This window comes from Falco naumanni, chromosome 6, assembly GCF_017639655.2.
Source record: "Falco naumanni isolate bFalNau1 chromosome 6, bFalNau1.pat, whole genome shotgun sequence".
NCBI lineage: Eukaryota > Metazoa > Chordata > Aves > Falconiformes > Falconidae > Falco > Falco naumanni.
In genome coordinates, this window is record NC_054059.1 from 15,975,703 (window position 1) to 15,990,589 (window position 14,887).

A 14,887-nucleotide genomic window follows, 5' to 3' on the forward strand; every position below is an offset into this window, starting at 1 on the left:
CATCCTGTTTTTCTAAGTGTGTTGTTGTACTTATACTTTTTAATTAATTATTTTTTTATTTGAATTTTCCAGTGATGCAGAAAATTGGTTTTGTGAATGCCCTAAACTCTACTCTGGAAAACTTTGCCAGTTTGTGACTTGTGATGAAAATCCATGTGGAAATGGTGCTACATGTTTTCCAAAGTCCAGGCAGGATGCTGTTTGCCTTTGTCCATATGGAAGATCTGGCATCCTCTGCAGTGATGGTAAGAACCGTACTTTTCATGCATCAGTCATAGTTTCTGTCCTTTATAAAAGCTGTGGTGAGAAATAAGTCAAGTACTTTGAAGGCAAAACAGTGAAAGGGACCACCTCTCCACCTTCAAACACAGCCCAAAATCCAGTCACAAGCAAAGAATGTATGAGCTGGGCATCCTCCCTGTGTGCTGTTTCATAAAAGTGCCAGCCAGAGAAAGGGAGACAGAGGGATCAAAGAAGCTGAAAGTAGACAAGCTACGAAATACCAAGTAATGTCTGATGTTTTAGTAATTTCCCCGGAAAAAAACTGAGAGTGAGATTTGACTGAGAACTCCTTTGGAGAAAATAATTTCTACTGTAGATTGATTTTTCCTCTGTGTAGGGAAGCATTACTTTGGACATTTCGTAAATAAAAGGAGTATATAAACAATATTTTCTGGATTGTAAAAATACCACTGGGTCTAAAATGTGATTCATTTCTCAGGTCAAAAAGAGAAACAAATTAAAATTTACTAAGTGCTTTGCTATGAAACAGGAGACAGGAGGAAGGGAAATTAATAAAGCTAAGTAAATAGGTCATTTTTACTAATATTATAAAGTGAAGGGCTTTTATTCCTTAAAGCATTGATTATAAGGATTGTTCTAGGTCATAAATTCCTGTCTGTGAACATCCAAGGTATTCTTTTCCCCTAACACTGAATGTAGCAGGAAGTATGACTGAAAAATCTGCATATAGAAAATAATCACTGGTTCTGAGCTGATTTAGCAGTGTAAATGAAGTGCACTTTAAAATAAAGATTAACCAATGTTCAGGTCGGATAAAAGCCAGTATTGTCTTTTTCTTCATAACATACACATCTTTACCTCTTATTTAAAATTTTAATTTCCAGAATTTTCAGTAGAGGAACATTTATGTTTTATCCATGTTTTCATCTAACCCTGATAATTGATAGTCAATAGCAAAGATATAGGCAAGTGTATGAAACATGTATGATATTTTTTTTATAATCTTTCTTAACTTGCAGTAGCCCAAAATATTGGGGCTTCATGTGGTGTGGTTGGTGTCTGGGTTAGCCCTTGAGATTTCTTTTCTTCCGTACACTTCTCTAATTGGTTTTTGTGTCCATTTAAACTTGATATGTAAAATCCTGTGCCAAAGAGCTCCAGAGCTTAAGCATATTGCTTGTGCAGAAGTACTTCCATTTGTTTGCTTAACTGTGCCAATTGCTAATGACATTAAATGCCTCAAGCTTCTTTGTTAGAGCGGATGTTTCAGAGTTGTTCCCTGTTTTATGAATGTTTCCCTGTTCACCTTCTCCATGTCTTTCCTGATTTTACATATATCCTTACTATAACCCTCCCAAAATTATTTCTGAAGTCCAAATTGATTCATTCATTTTTAGGGCACCAGCCATGCTGTAGCTTGAGTCATACAGGCTGCCTTTCTTTGTTCCTTCTCAATTCCACTGCATCCCCTTTGAAATGAGGGGCCAGAGCTGACTGCAATATTCAAGGTGTGATAAGGCCAGTGCTTTATACAATGGTGGTTGACATTTTTCTGTTTTACTCTCCTTTTCTTAACCATTTCTTCCATTCTGTTCCCTTTTCTGAGTACACTGACGTTTTCATGAAACTGCTTGTTAGAACTCCTAACACCTCTTTCAATGCACATGTCAAGTTCAGAGCCCACCATTCAGTATCTAATGCTAGGTTTGTTTCTGTGATCTACCTCAATTTACATCTGTCAACACTGAGTATCATCTAATGCTTTTTCCCTGTAGTTGCTCAATGAGGCTCTTCTGCAGCTCTTTGTAGTTAGTTGTCTCTAAATTGAGAGTCTGAATAAAAATTGAGAGGCTAAATTGAGAGAAAGTGCACAAATTCAGTCATTTATTAGACTTCAGAGCTGAAGGCTTTGATAGCACAGAAAGAATGACATTTTATTGAGTGGAAAGCAAAACCTCTGTCTGGACCATCACTGTAAGCAAACAAAATGAGGAAAAACACTTAGTTTCATAGGACAGAGTATAAATCTAGGCTCAATAAGCCTGCAGCATAAAAAGTTTTTGAAATAAAAAAGATTATTTTACTGAACTGTGTTTTAAAAGTTTAGAAGGAATAGAAATAAGCTGAGCACAGACAGAAGTCTTGTTAAGCTTGACTTTGCATTGAATCTTAAAATGAGCTACAAAAGGCCTTTGTATCATATATGCTAAAACTGAACAAATAGGGGAGAAACAGAGCCACAATGCAGTGAAGGCTGTGTGCAGCCTTAGGGGTAGTCCTAGCAGCATCAAAGCCGTATGTTTGTGAGATATTTGAAGATAATGATAGGCTGCCTAATTACAATGGTAGAACAATGTAAATTATAGTAGAAACAGAAGACAAATGTAATTGTTTACTATAACGAAATCAGTAGCCTAGATACTAAAGTTATTAGAAAGAAATGGTCCATAAAATTCAAAGTCTAGGCGCATGCGTTTTTAATGAATCATCTCCCCTTTAAGATACTCAATAATATTATCTCTACTATTAAGATTAGTAACCAAGTGCATGCTACTTTTTGTCTGAAACACTGAAGAAAATCTTGTTTCTTCTAAATGCTCATCAAACAACAGTTGGTCTTCACCAACAAGACATGTGCAAGATGTTACAGTGATTATTTGATAAAATGAATATAGCAAATGTACCAAATAGAACTGCAGATTTCATGCCAGCATTGCTGTTCCTACCAACAGAGATTATTTACAAAAGACAAAGTAAGGATAAATAGAGATGGAGACAGAGCCACAAAGGAGCCCACTGCTACAGGTCTTGTCTGTATCAGAGCTCCAGCTGCCTTCTGTTAGAGAGCTGGAAGTCATGCTAAGAACAACATCAATATCTAAAAATATGTAAGAAAAAGTGATAATTAAACTATTGTCACTATTTAAAAAAAAAATATGTTTGGTACAACAAGTTTAAAATAGATCATTTTATGAGGAATGCACAGCATTCTAAAGCGAGAGAACTACAGGGATACTGTCAATGTGACAAGGCAAAAATTTGACAGGTAGTGACTTCTATTAGACAGACCTATGTAAATACGGGAAAACAGACAAGCTCCTGGGACTAGCAAGGACTTCAGTTTCTGAAGCAGATGGAGCGTACTGCAGTCTAAGCAGGCTGGTAACAATTGCTCTGAGTTTATCTTAGTTACGTTATGCTTGGTTCAGACATCAAGAAAAGCTTCCTAGAAGGATGACCATTTCTCCAAATATACAGTAAAATGCATTATATCTCAATACACATCTTTTCTTGTTCTTATTATTAGATGACCATGTCATTATGACTGCAAGGTGACCATCATATATTGAAATCTCTCTCAAGAAGCTACATAGCTAAGTCATAATGGGCCAAAAGGGACGTGCGATGATAATATAAGTTAGAAGAGAGAACAGACTGCATTGATTAGACAAAGGACATGGCCAGAGAAGCATACTGACCAGCCAACTATTTACACGTGACTCGTCCTTTTTGTCCCTGTATCCTTCTATTTTTCCAGCACTTGTTCCTCCCCAAATCACCTAATTCCCTCCTTTTCCCCACCTTTGGTTCTTCCCTTAAACATCCCTAAGTCCTGTGCTATTCAAAAATATTCTTCACTTGCGTCCCATAATGTGTCCCATACCCTATGGCAGTTACACCCTTCTGTCCAAAACACCGACTGCTCCAGCAGTGACTCATTGTGCTGGGTGTCACACCTGGACACTAGGGTTGAGGGTCTCCTGGGTCAGCCCTGGGAAGGCCCTGACAGGGTGTCCCTTCCTGAGTCCTTCATTTGGGTTCCCCCCTGACTTTGGCCTCTGTGCTCCTCTGGGATTATGGAGATGGGCCTGTGGTGGGCTGATGGCTCCTGGAACAGGGCTAGGAGTAGTTGCGGCAGGTATTAATTGAGTTCCCCCACCTGCCATTCTCTCTCTCTGTGCTGCTTTGTGGGTGTGCGAGTGAACATTTATCACAGAACAAAATACTGTGGATCTGAGGGGTTAAATGCCCACATGACTTTCAACTCAGGGGGGTGGAGTTGCCTGAAACAAGAATTTAGTCAGTTACTAAAATAGAAAACAGGAAATATATAGCAATGGCCATGGTCAATATGTAGCAATTTGGAACAGAAACTATGCCTACATAGGTAGCTGAACTCAATCTCCCAAGTGACTTTGGGTTTTTAACCTGTACATAAAGGGATCTATATCATTTAAGCTAAGTCCAGTTATTGAGCTCTGGCTTTTCAGTAGTTTTTTGTGAAAGCAGCCAAAATTCAAGCCCTAGTCTGATAAATCCCCTTTCACATGTAATTTAGTAACAAGTTGTTTGCATTCTGTTTCTTGCAGATTGTAAATCCCCTCCAGTATTTAGGATCACACTGGTGAACAAAAGTGTTTACAAATAGCTGCATTTCATACCAAATGAATACATATTCTCCAACAGCACTATGAACTTTTGTCTTCTGTAAAATGCTTTTTACAATACTTCCTATATGTTTGATTTTTCTACTTTTAAAAGTTGGTCGGGAAGACATAACAACTAAATATAGAAACAAGTAAGGAGTAGGTTAGCACTAGAACTGCCTGTCGTCCAGGGACATTTGTCATTTCATAGGATCTAAGACTTCAATGAAAATCTGTGGTGCTTGCTCAACCCAGAGAAAGCTTGAGCTCAGACAGATATGTGGCTTTAAGGATTTTTTATGTATAAGACAGAAGTGTTAAAGAGGAAATATCAGGGTATCATTGTACTGTGGAGTTGTGATGGCCTGCTAAATATAAATGAAGCAGAAATAGTTCATTCACTTGGGATGGAAATGAACACCTGGACTTCTTAACACTTGATGTTGTCGTTAATTACATGTTACACAAGAAACTGGGCCCTTCTGGGAAGCTGTTGGTCATAATATGAAGCATTTTATTAAGCCAGAAATCAAAGGCAAGGGCTTTGTAAGCACAAAGGAAAATTTAAGAGAAGGATTTCAAAGGAATGTGCATTGCTAAGATGAGTAATTGTGTCAAGTGCAGTGTTTTAGACCAAACTTCATTGGTTTAGTTTCACTGTTTCACATATGTACGCATGTGAGGACATAGAACAGAGTCCTAACTGTGACATTGTATTTAAGAAACACACACCAAAAAGGGCCACCCACAGGGTGCATTCACAGCAATCTGTAACTGTGTTCCTTGAAACATTTCTGAGCAACATTTATGGTAATACTTCACAGTCTAAAGGATTCCAGCAGGTTTTCTGTAAGATGTATTCCCTCTATGTATAAAGTTAATTTCAAAGAGCTGGGGTGGGGGATAGTCACTTGCTCCAAGCTCTGTAGAGCGAAAATCATCCTGCAAGTGAATTGCTTCTGTGCAGCTACGCTTGCACACAATGTCACCTTCAGAGCTGTTTGGATCTGCAAACTAAATTGTGCAGTTCAGTGACAGCAGATGCCCAAAGGGAATTTCCTCAGATAAAAAAAAATACTGCATTGCAAGTTTCTGGTCAGTGGTAAGAGACTTTGGGGAATGCTGATCAGAGTTGCTATGCTTCCTGTTCAAGAAAATTTATTTTCTGAGTCATTTGGTTATAGCTGGGCCTTAATCTCCCCCTCTCCTCCAATGTGAGGAATGTCATAAATATTGTGAGACGCACTCACACACTATTAATGTCAGTGCCATATTATCAGTTTTTCAGATTCATATTTTCATCCTTGAGCAGTGAAATCACTTTTATTATTTCAAATCTTAGCTTCCAATCAGAAGTGCGAGTTACTAGTCCATATGATTACAGAAAAAAGTTAAGGTAATAGGGCCCATGATCTCCATGACTACTGATGACAAGACAAATAAAAGGAATACCTAAGTATTTACTGGGGTGGGGAGGGGAAGGAATACACCTGAATTACCCGTTACATGGATCACTAACTCCTCATACAATAATCTTCCAGATGTCAAGAGTCTTCTACCTTGAATCCTCAGCTGGCAATGCACCACCCTGCAGCTCCAGCACCACTTATCTTTTCCTCCTTGCACTTTCCACAATTTCTAGTGAGGAAAGTGGGTTGCCTATTAGAAAAAACAGCTTTAAAAACAGCTGAGCAAAGAGCTTTGGCTGGAACTCAGGGCAAAAAAGGAGTTTACTACCTCTGGAAGAAGGGGCAGGCAACTCAGGAGGACTATAAGGATGTGGTGAGGTTATGCAGGGTGAAGACTGGAGAGGCAAAAGCCCAGCAAGAACTCAGGCTGGCTACTGACATAAAACATAACAAAAAATGCTTTTACAAACACTTTAGAAACAGAAGGAGGACCAAGAAGAATCTCCATCCTTTATAGGATGCAGCAGGGAACATTGCCAGAAAGGCTGAGGAAAAGGCCGAGGTACTCAGTGCTGACTTTGCCTCGGTCTTTAGTAGTAAGACCAGTTACCCTCTGGGTACTCAGCCCCCTGAGCTGGAAGACAGAGATGAGGAGCAGAAGAAGTCCCAACAGTCCAGGAGGGAATGGTTAGTGACCTGCTGTACCCCTTGGGCATGCACAAGCCTACAGGGCAGGATGGGTTCCACCCAAGGGTACTGAAGGAGTTGGTGAAGGAGCTTGCTAAGCCATCATTTATCAAAAGTCCTGGCTAACCAGGGAGGTCCCAGAAGACTAGTGGTTAACCATGTGACACCCATCTACAAGAAGGGCAGGAAGATCAGGAAAACCACAGGTCTGTCAGCCTGACCTTGGTGCCAGGGAAGTTTATGGAGCAGATCATCCTGAGCTCCATCACATGGCATGAGCCGGACAATCAGGAGATCAGGCCCAGCCAGCATGGGTTTGTGAAAGGCAGGTCCTGCTTGACAAACCTGATCTCCTTCTACAAGATGACCCACCTAGTGGATGAGGAAGAGGTTGTGTATGGTGTCTACCTGGACCTCAGTAAAGCCTTTGACACAGTTTCCCACAGCATTCTCCTGGAGAAACTGGCTGCTTGTGGCTTGGACGGGTGTACTCTATGCTGGGTTAAAAGCTGCCTGGATGGCCAGGCCCGAAGAGCGGTGGTGAATGGAGTTACATCCAGCTGGTGACAGGTCACAAGTGGTGTTCCCCAGGGCTCAGTACTGGGGCCAGTTCTGGTTAATATCTTTATTGGCAATCTGGACAATGGGATTGAGTACAACCTCAGAAAGTTTGCAAACACCAAGCTGAGGAAAGAGTGTTGATATCTGCTTGAGGGCAGGAAGGCTCTGCAGAGGGAGACAGACAGCCTGGACTGATGGGCCAAGGCCAAGTGTATGAGGTTCAGCAAGGAGAAATGCTGGGTCCTGCACTTGGGTGACAGCAACCCCATGCAACACTACAGACTTGGAGAAGATTGGAAAGCTGCCTGGTGAAAAAGGAGCTGGGACCTGACTGACAGCCAGCTGAACACGAGCCAGCAGTGTGCCCAGGTGGCCAAGAAGGCCAACAGCATCCTGGCTTGATCCAAAACAGTGTGGCCAGCAGGACAAGGGAAGTGATTGTCCCCCTGTACTCAGCACTGGTGAGGCCGCACCTCAACTACTGTATTCAGTTTGGGGGCCCTCATTTCGGGAGGGATGTAGAGGTGCTGGAGCGTGTCCAGAGAAGGGCCACAAGGCTGGTGAAGGGTCTGGAGCACAAGGCTTATGAGGGGTGGCTGAGGGAACTGGGATTGTTTAGTCTGGAGAAAAAGAGACTCAGAGGGGACCTTATTGCTCTCTACAGCTACTTGAAAGGAGGTTGTAGTGAGGTGAGTGTAGGTCCTTCTACCTTAAGGAGGCTGTGACTCTGTGGGAACCCCACGCTGGAGCAAGCTCCTGGTGGGACCTGCGAACCCATGGAGAAAGAAGCCCACGCTGGAGCAGGTTTGCTGGCAAGACTTGTGACTCCACAGGGGACCCACACTGGGGCAGCCTGTGCCTGAAGGGCTGCACCCCATGGAAGGGACCCACACTGGAGCAGTTTATGAAGAACTGCAGCCCATGGGAAAGGCTCACACTGAGGAGTTCATGGAGACTGTCTGCCATGAGGGGGACCCCATGCTTGGAGCAGGGGAAGAGTGTGAGGAGTCCTCCTCTGAGGAGGAAGAAGCAGCAGAGACAACGTGTGATGAACTGACCACAACCCCCATTCCCTGTCCCCCTGCGCCATCGGTAGAGAGAAGATGGAGAATTTGGGAGTAAAGTTAAGCCCAGAAAGCAGGGAGGGGTAGGGGGAAGGTGTTTAAAGATTTGGTTTTATTTCTCATTACCCTGCTCTGGTTTGATTGGTAATAATTTTTTTCCTCAAGTGGAGTCTGTCTTGCCCCCATAATCATAATTGGTGACTGATCTCTCCTTGTCCTTATCTCAACCAAGGAGCCTTTTGTCATATTTTCTTTCCCCTGTCCAGTTGAGGAGGGAAGTGATAGAGCAGCTTTGGTGGGCACCTGGCCTCCAGCCAGGGTCAACCCACCACAGCTTAGAAGACTGGAAAGAAAATACAGTGCTTAGCAGTAATTTCCATTCTTTTTTTCAGTGTTGTCTTTGCAAATATGTGAGCCGAATTTAGAACTGAATAATACTCATCCCACAGTGTATATGGCTGCTGATCCTGGAGCCAGACACTGAGCTGATAACTGTTCACAGTTAATCAATAATAATATAAAGAAGTGGATTATCAGATTGTAATTCTGTAGCCTGAAGTCTTCATCTCTTTCTGTCCCTTTCATCTGTCTTGGTTTTTGCAATGTATTTTAAAGTTGTGGTTCAAGATGCATTGACAGTGAACACTGAAAGGAACATTAATTTTAACTCATAACAGAAAATTCAAAGATAATGAAACCATTATTCTCTTTCTCCTTTGTCACTTTATTGTCTCCTCTTTGTTAAGATTTTTTTCAAACTGTAGTTGATTTTTTTTACCTCTAACTGTTATGCTCACCTCTGATACGATGTACAATGTTAGCGAAGTAGGTAACCAACCATATTAATATATTTATATAATGGGATAATTTGTCATTATTTGTTTGTGAGGCAATGGGACAAATCATACCTTATTACTTGTTCAATACTGGGAATGCAAGAGAGGACAGTGATGAATGGCGTAGGACTGACAGAGAGACACAGGACAAGATCAAGGACAGAAAGTTGATAAAAGGCCTCAGTACTCTGTCAGAGATGTGTGTGGTTTAGACACAGTGTTAACTTTGTGGTTTTTCGTGGCTTATAATCAGACCCATTGGGATGCATATCTGTTCTTTAACACTTCAGACTATGCACTGCAAAAGCAGGAGTGTAAACCAGCTTAGATGGTTTCTAGGCAGGAACAGGGAGATAACCCAGTGTCGTTAGCTGTGCCCTCTGCTATTTCAACCAGCCCCAAACATTTTATAATGTTTTCAAGGACTGTGTTTCAAGGAAAAGAAGACTATTAAGGTTATACAATTTTCTGCGCAGTTCTGGCTCCATAGCTTTATAAAGAAAAGAAAGCGAATAAAAGGAATAGGTGGAGTTTTCTTGCTTGACATAATTCTGCCAGTTACTGTATCCTTCATACAGGGTTATTAATTTTTTCAATTCTAAAATGCTTTTTTTTTAAATTTTTAAAATGCAACATGTTAAAGATATGTCAAAGTATGGCAAAGTTATCTGCATTAAAATCAAACTAATGAAGGTCACTGTATGAAAGATATCTCAAAGATTGAATGTTTTATACTGATGTACATTTACTGATAACCTTTAACTTTATGATGTGATTGGATAAAGATCTCTTGATAAATAGTATTTAGTGTAGAGAAGAAACATTATTAAAAATGTGGCATAAAATCTATAAGCAGCAGTCATGAAAAAGATAAAATATGGAATAGCTGTCAAGTTAGATATATTGAATTAGCCAGAAATAGAAACCTTTGACTCAGGATTAGTTCACATTCCCAAATACATTGGACTTTCCAGAGACCAGCATGCAGAGGACTACTTACAAACACTTACTGCATATACCTACCTGCTAAGGATAGGGTAGTTAATTAGATACTGCATCTGACTTTTACTAAGTGTAAGAAACTGCTTCAACACTGTGGAGAAAACTGTGAATAAGTAAACCAAAGTAATGTATAATTGTTTTCATAAAACATGCCTGAGGGGCTCCTAATATATTATTAAATATACTTATATATAATATACTTAAACAGTATTTCTCCATTTGGTGGCCACATGCCTTACATAGGTCTAGCTCCATATGGTGGTCACACACCATTTCATGTAACATCCAAGCACCGTGCACGCACAGGGGAGGACCAGCACAGAGGGGAGCAGAGGTGGGGTATGATGGAGGTTAACAAGTGCAGACAGTGCTTCTGCAAGTCAACAATAAAAAAGGACAGTCCAATCTGGGAATTTGAAACTCCCTAAACCCATCGATGGGTCTGAGTTGCTCATCTGAGGAAGACGTGCCCTGCTTCCTGCTGGCCTCCTGATAACCACTGTTACATAAATCTTTCTGTGCTCAGATATTAAGTTTAGCCCACTATTAGTGCTATACTGGATTTACCGTTGTTTTGACTTGGGTAATTGTACTACTGATTTATACTGTGCTGTAATTCTGAGATAAATTGTTTATCCCAAAAACTGTTGGCTGGTGGTGCCTGTTAATATCTGGAACCTATCTCACAGCAGGGATGTCTTAAGCCTCTACAATGCTGGAGGAGTTATTGAATGTACTTCATGGCCCCAGCAAAATGCAATCAAAACTGGGTAAAAAGACCATAAAGAGCTGAAAGGAGATGCTCAAGTAGTCAAAGATGGGCATTATTTATGAAAATTCTTTTTATCAGATGACATTCTCCGTTATACCTTCTTCAGGACTTCACACAATATTCTTCAAAACGTGTCACTTCTGTCTAAGATGTTCCAATCTCAGGCTATCGCTGAGGTGTGTCTAAGAAGCATTTTAAACCTGCTTGACGTTGTCAAAATGTTGACATCTGACAGTTGACCAAATATAGCATGCAGAACCTGTCTGCAGATGTTGAGTATTGCTGTCTATATTTACTGGTATTAACAATTGTAATAAAATTGCTTATCTTTCTGTACCATTTTCTGTTAATTTATTGCTATAAAACTTCATGATCAATTTGCCCTGGTAGCTTTTTCTCTCAAGCCTGTATTCTTAGATTTAGCCTAAAAGCAGGAGGAAACAATAGGCGAAACCACAATTTAGAGACACAATGACCAACCTTTTCAGCACTGTGGGTAGCCCAGACCATATGTAGTATCACAGGCCATATATAAATGGTGATGCTTGTCTCTGGAATCAAATTATAGCAACTTCCTATGACAGCGAACTTACGAAACTAGATTTCGGATAACATGTTTAATTTAGTAAGGCCAGTTCCCACTTCTGACTTCTTAAAATACTAGCCACGTGTCCCTCATTTTAGGTAAAGTTATTTAAAGATTTATATTTTTTTAGTAACCTTGAATAGGAACAGTTCTGTTATCAACACAGTTTTATTATGACTCCAACAAAACCTTCACCCAGTAAATCTATCTATCACTTTGATACATAAGAAAATGCATAGAGAAAAGCTGAGTCTGGTCTTAGTAGCCCTGAATTTTCTGCCCCCCAGCTCATGAGCTAAAACTGATCTTGCTTAAATGACATATAAGTTTATATATATTTTAGGTTTTTTAACTAAATTTTAGTTATAAGTACGAATTGAGATCTTTGAGCCTTTTGTTACAGGACGTGTCCAAATTGCAGTGAAATTGAAACTGGCATGTACTAATAATCTAAGAATATGGGTATATGTAACAATATTCTGTATGTTGTGCAGTACCTGGTCAGTGGGAGTAGCAGCCTTCTACTGTCCAGGTCCTGCTGTTGTAGATCACTTTGCAGGACCTTCCTTTGTCAATTTTCAGTCCATCTTTATAGAGAATGCTGAAAGGAGCAAATAGAAAGGCAAAAAAATAACTCACCAGTTAGAAATCTTCAAGGAAACAGCTGAGACAATGGCATACTTCATCCTGGGAATACAGTGGTTTACCCTGCTGGGAATAACTTGTCAAGAATAGACTCTTCAGTGGTCTCTGTCAGTGAAATAAATTACCTGGCTCTGTGGAGGTACATGATAGAATTTGCCTTTTGCCTTATAAAGGGCAGCAGTAAAAGACAATAAATACAAAGACCTCCTTTATTTTAAATCTTCTTGTGTCTTAAATATTTTGTATTTCATTAAATAAAAGAAAAACAAACAAAGAGGGGGGGGAACCAAACAAGAATACTTCACATTAAAGGAGCTGCCTGTTTGTCATAGCTTCCTGAACAGCACAGTGAGAACTTGAGCCTCCCTCAGGCATGGTCAGGTAATTTGAGGGAATACTAATGAACTGCAGCCAACAGCAAGTTTAAATATGGCAGAGTTGTATTTTTCGTCCATTGCAGCACATGACTCACTAAGGTCTGAGACCTGAGGTTACGTTCAGTCAGACTAGGCCGAGAACAAACTCATTGCCAGCTTTCTTCTAATTAGGACAAAATCACTGTTTCATATGGAAATTTCCTGGCTCCCATTTAAGATCCCAGAACAAGGCATAATGTGCCACATGTGTGAAGTAGTGCTTAATAAATGGGACAGTACACTCTGTATTGCTGCAGATTCCAAGTCTGTGCTAGAAAAGGTTTGTGAGAGCCTACGTCTACACCTTTTGCCAGATGCAGATACTCCAGCAACGTCTGACACTTCAGTGCCAATATGGCAAGTTTCCCAGGCTACAAATATAGAAACAAATTCCACAAACTGGAGATGGTGGTATAATTTTTAAAATTATGTGTGATTGTGTCTCCTGCTCGATAAGTATTTAGGGCCAGATACTTAAAGGTACTTAGGCTAACATAGATTTACTTGGGGAATATTATAATCCTTTAATAGCACTTCCCAATCTGGTTTGTACATGGAGCAGCTACATATTCCTTCCCCTTCCAGTGCCTCCTACTGCCTTCATTAGTAAAGCAGGATCCAGTCACATTTGGTTCTCAGGTTAGAGATAGCTGCTTGAATTTTTTAAATCAAGCCCCATACCCAGTGTTCCAGGATTAAGCTTTCCTCAGCTATTCTTCCTCTCCTGTTTTTCACTAAGTCATACTATCAGTATAAGCATTACATTATCTCTGCTCTGAGCATCAACTGCAACAATTGACTACAGCAGCCTGGCTACTTGGCTCCAGCAAGAAGTCCTTTGGGGCCGTGTGGGTGCTTAGTACCAGTGCTCTATGGACTGTTTATCAGTACAAGTATATGTATAGATTTGATTTTATTTAGCTTTTATTTGCTTTTCTAATCCCACGGTTTTTTCTCAGCATAAAATTCTGTGTCACAAAACCAGTAGGTGTTTGAATGAACCTGCAGCCTTCACAGCTTTGGAGGAAGCAGGAATATGTAATTGGCAAAGGTATTTTTAGAAAAACCCACATACTTTGCTTGGTCAGTGCCCAAGGAAATTTTCATTAAATTGAACCTAAATGACGGGGGGGTGGGGGGGTGGGGGAAGGGTAAATAATTTGTCAGTGCTGTAAATTATACATTTTTAGATACTCAGTTCCTGAATATTCAGACAGCTCCAATAATGGAGCAAGTAATATGAACAATATACTTCATGTAGGTCATATTCACTGTGCCGCAAATTCATCCTTTTGTGATGTTGCTTATTATTTCTCTACCTGTGAAGAATTATTCTTCCTTAACCTCTTCAGCACATCCTTGTGGTCACTTTCACGTAGATGCATGTCAGAGATGGCATTTCCTTTAACAGGAGAATTTCTTTGTATGTTTTCTTTTGTCTGAGTTTTGAGTAAATCTTGCAGTGTACTTCTATTTGTAACAATGTTACTAGAATCCAGAAGATGGCACTAGTTGCCAATAATTCATTTGTAAAATACGCCTATTTACAAAAGCTGAAAACTAAAGAGATTACACTCAGAGGAAAGCCAAACTATATCTATGTGTGTAAAATATTACAATATATCAAATTATTAGTATTTTTCTATTAACTTTTAAATTCTACAACAGGCTATTAAACAGAACTTGCAAATATGTATGTTATAGAATTTGCCCTAACACTGATTATTTTTTTTTTTTCATCTAGCTATTAATATTAGTCAACCAAGTTTCAGTGGCACAGATGTCTTTGGCTATACCTCATTTCTGGCTTATTCTACAATCCCAAATATCACCTTCTACTATGAATTCCACTTGAAATTTCAGTTGGCAAACCACTACTCAGCTTTACAAGATAACCTGATTTTTTTCACTGGACAGAAGGGCCAAGGTAAGCTTTAGTTTTATTACCTATCCTTACAGGCTTTCAAATATTCATTAACCAAGTAGGATAAAAATATACACAGCTTTTTCTTGATTCTTTTTAGGATACAATTTCATTAGGAAGAAAATAGTCTCTTGAATACTTTATTGCTTTGTAAACACACAGTAAGCAATCAAGTTCTATAGATGCTTCTTTTCCTTAAGGAGAAGTATAACTGCTTCCAGTAATTGAAGTCAATAGTTAATCTAACACTTGCGGTAGCATATTTCTGAACAAAATAAATGGAAACCAGAAGATTAAGGTTCTCTTTTCAGTCAT

At 39.8% G+C, this 14,887-nt stretch overlaps 1 protein-coding gene across 1 annotated transcript in view; it reads left to right on the top strand.

The window, feature by feature from the left end:
- Nucleotides 1–14,887, top strand: part of EYS (eyes shut homolog) — an 867,458-nt gene that overhangs the window by 799,468 nt on the left and 53,103 nt on the right. The window contains exons 40-41 of the mRNA XM_040598785.1: nt 73–245; nt 14,393–14,575. Of these exons, the coding sequence (XP_040454719.1) occupies nt 73–245; nt 14,393–14,575 (356 nt within the window). The remainder of the gene's footprint in view (nt 1–72; nt 246–14,392; nt 14,576–14,887) is intronic.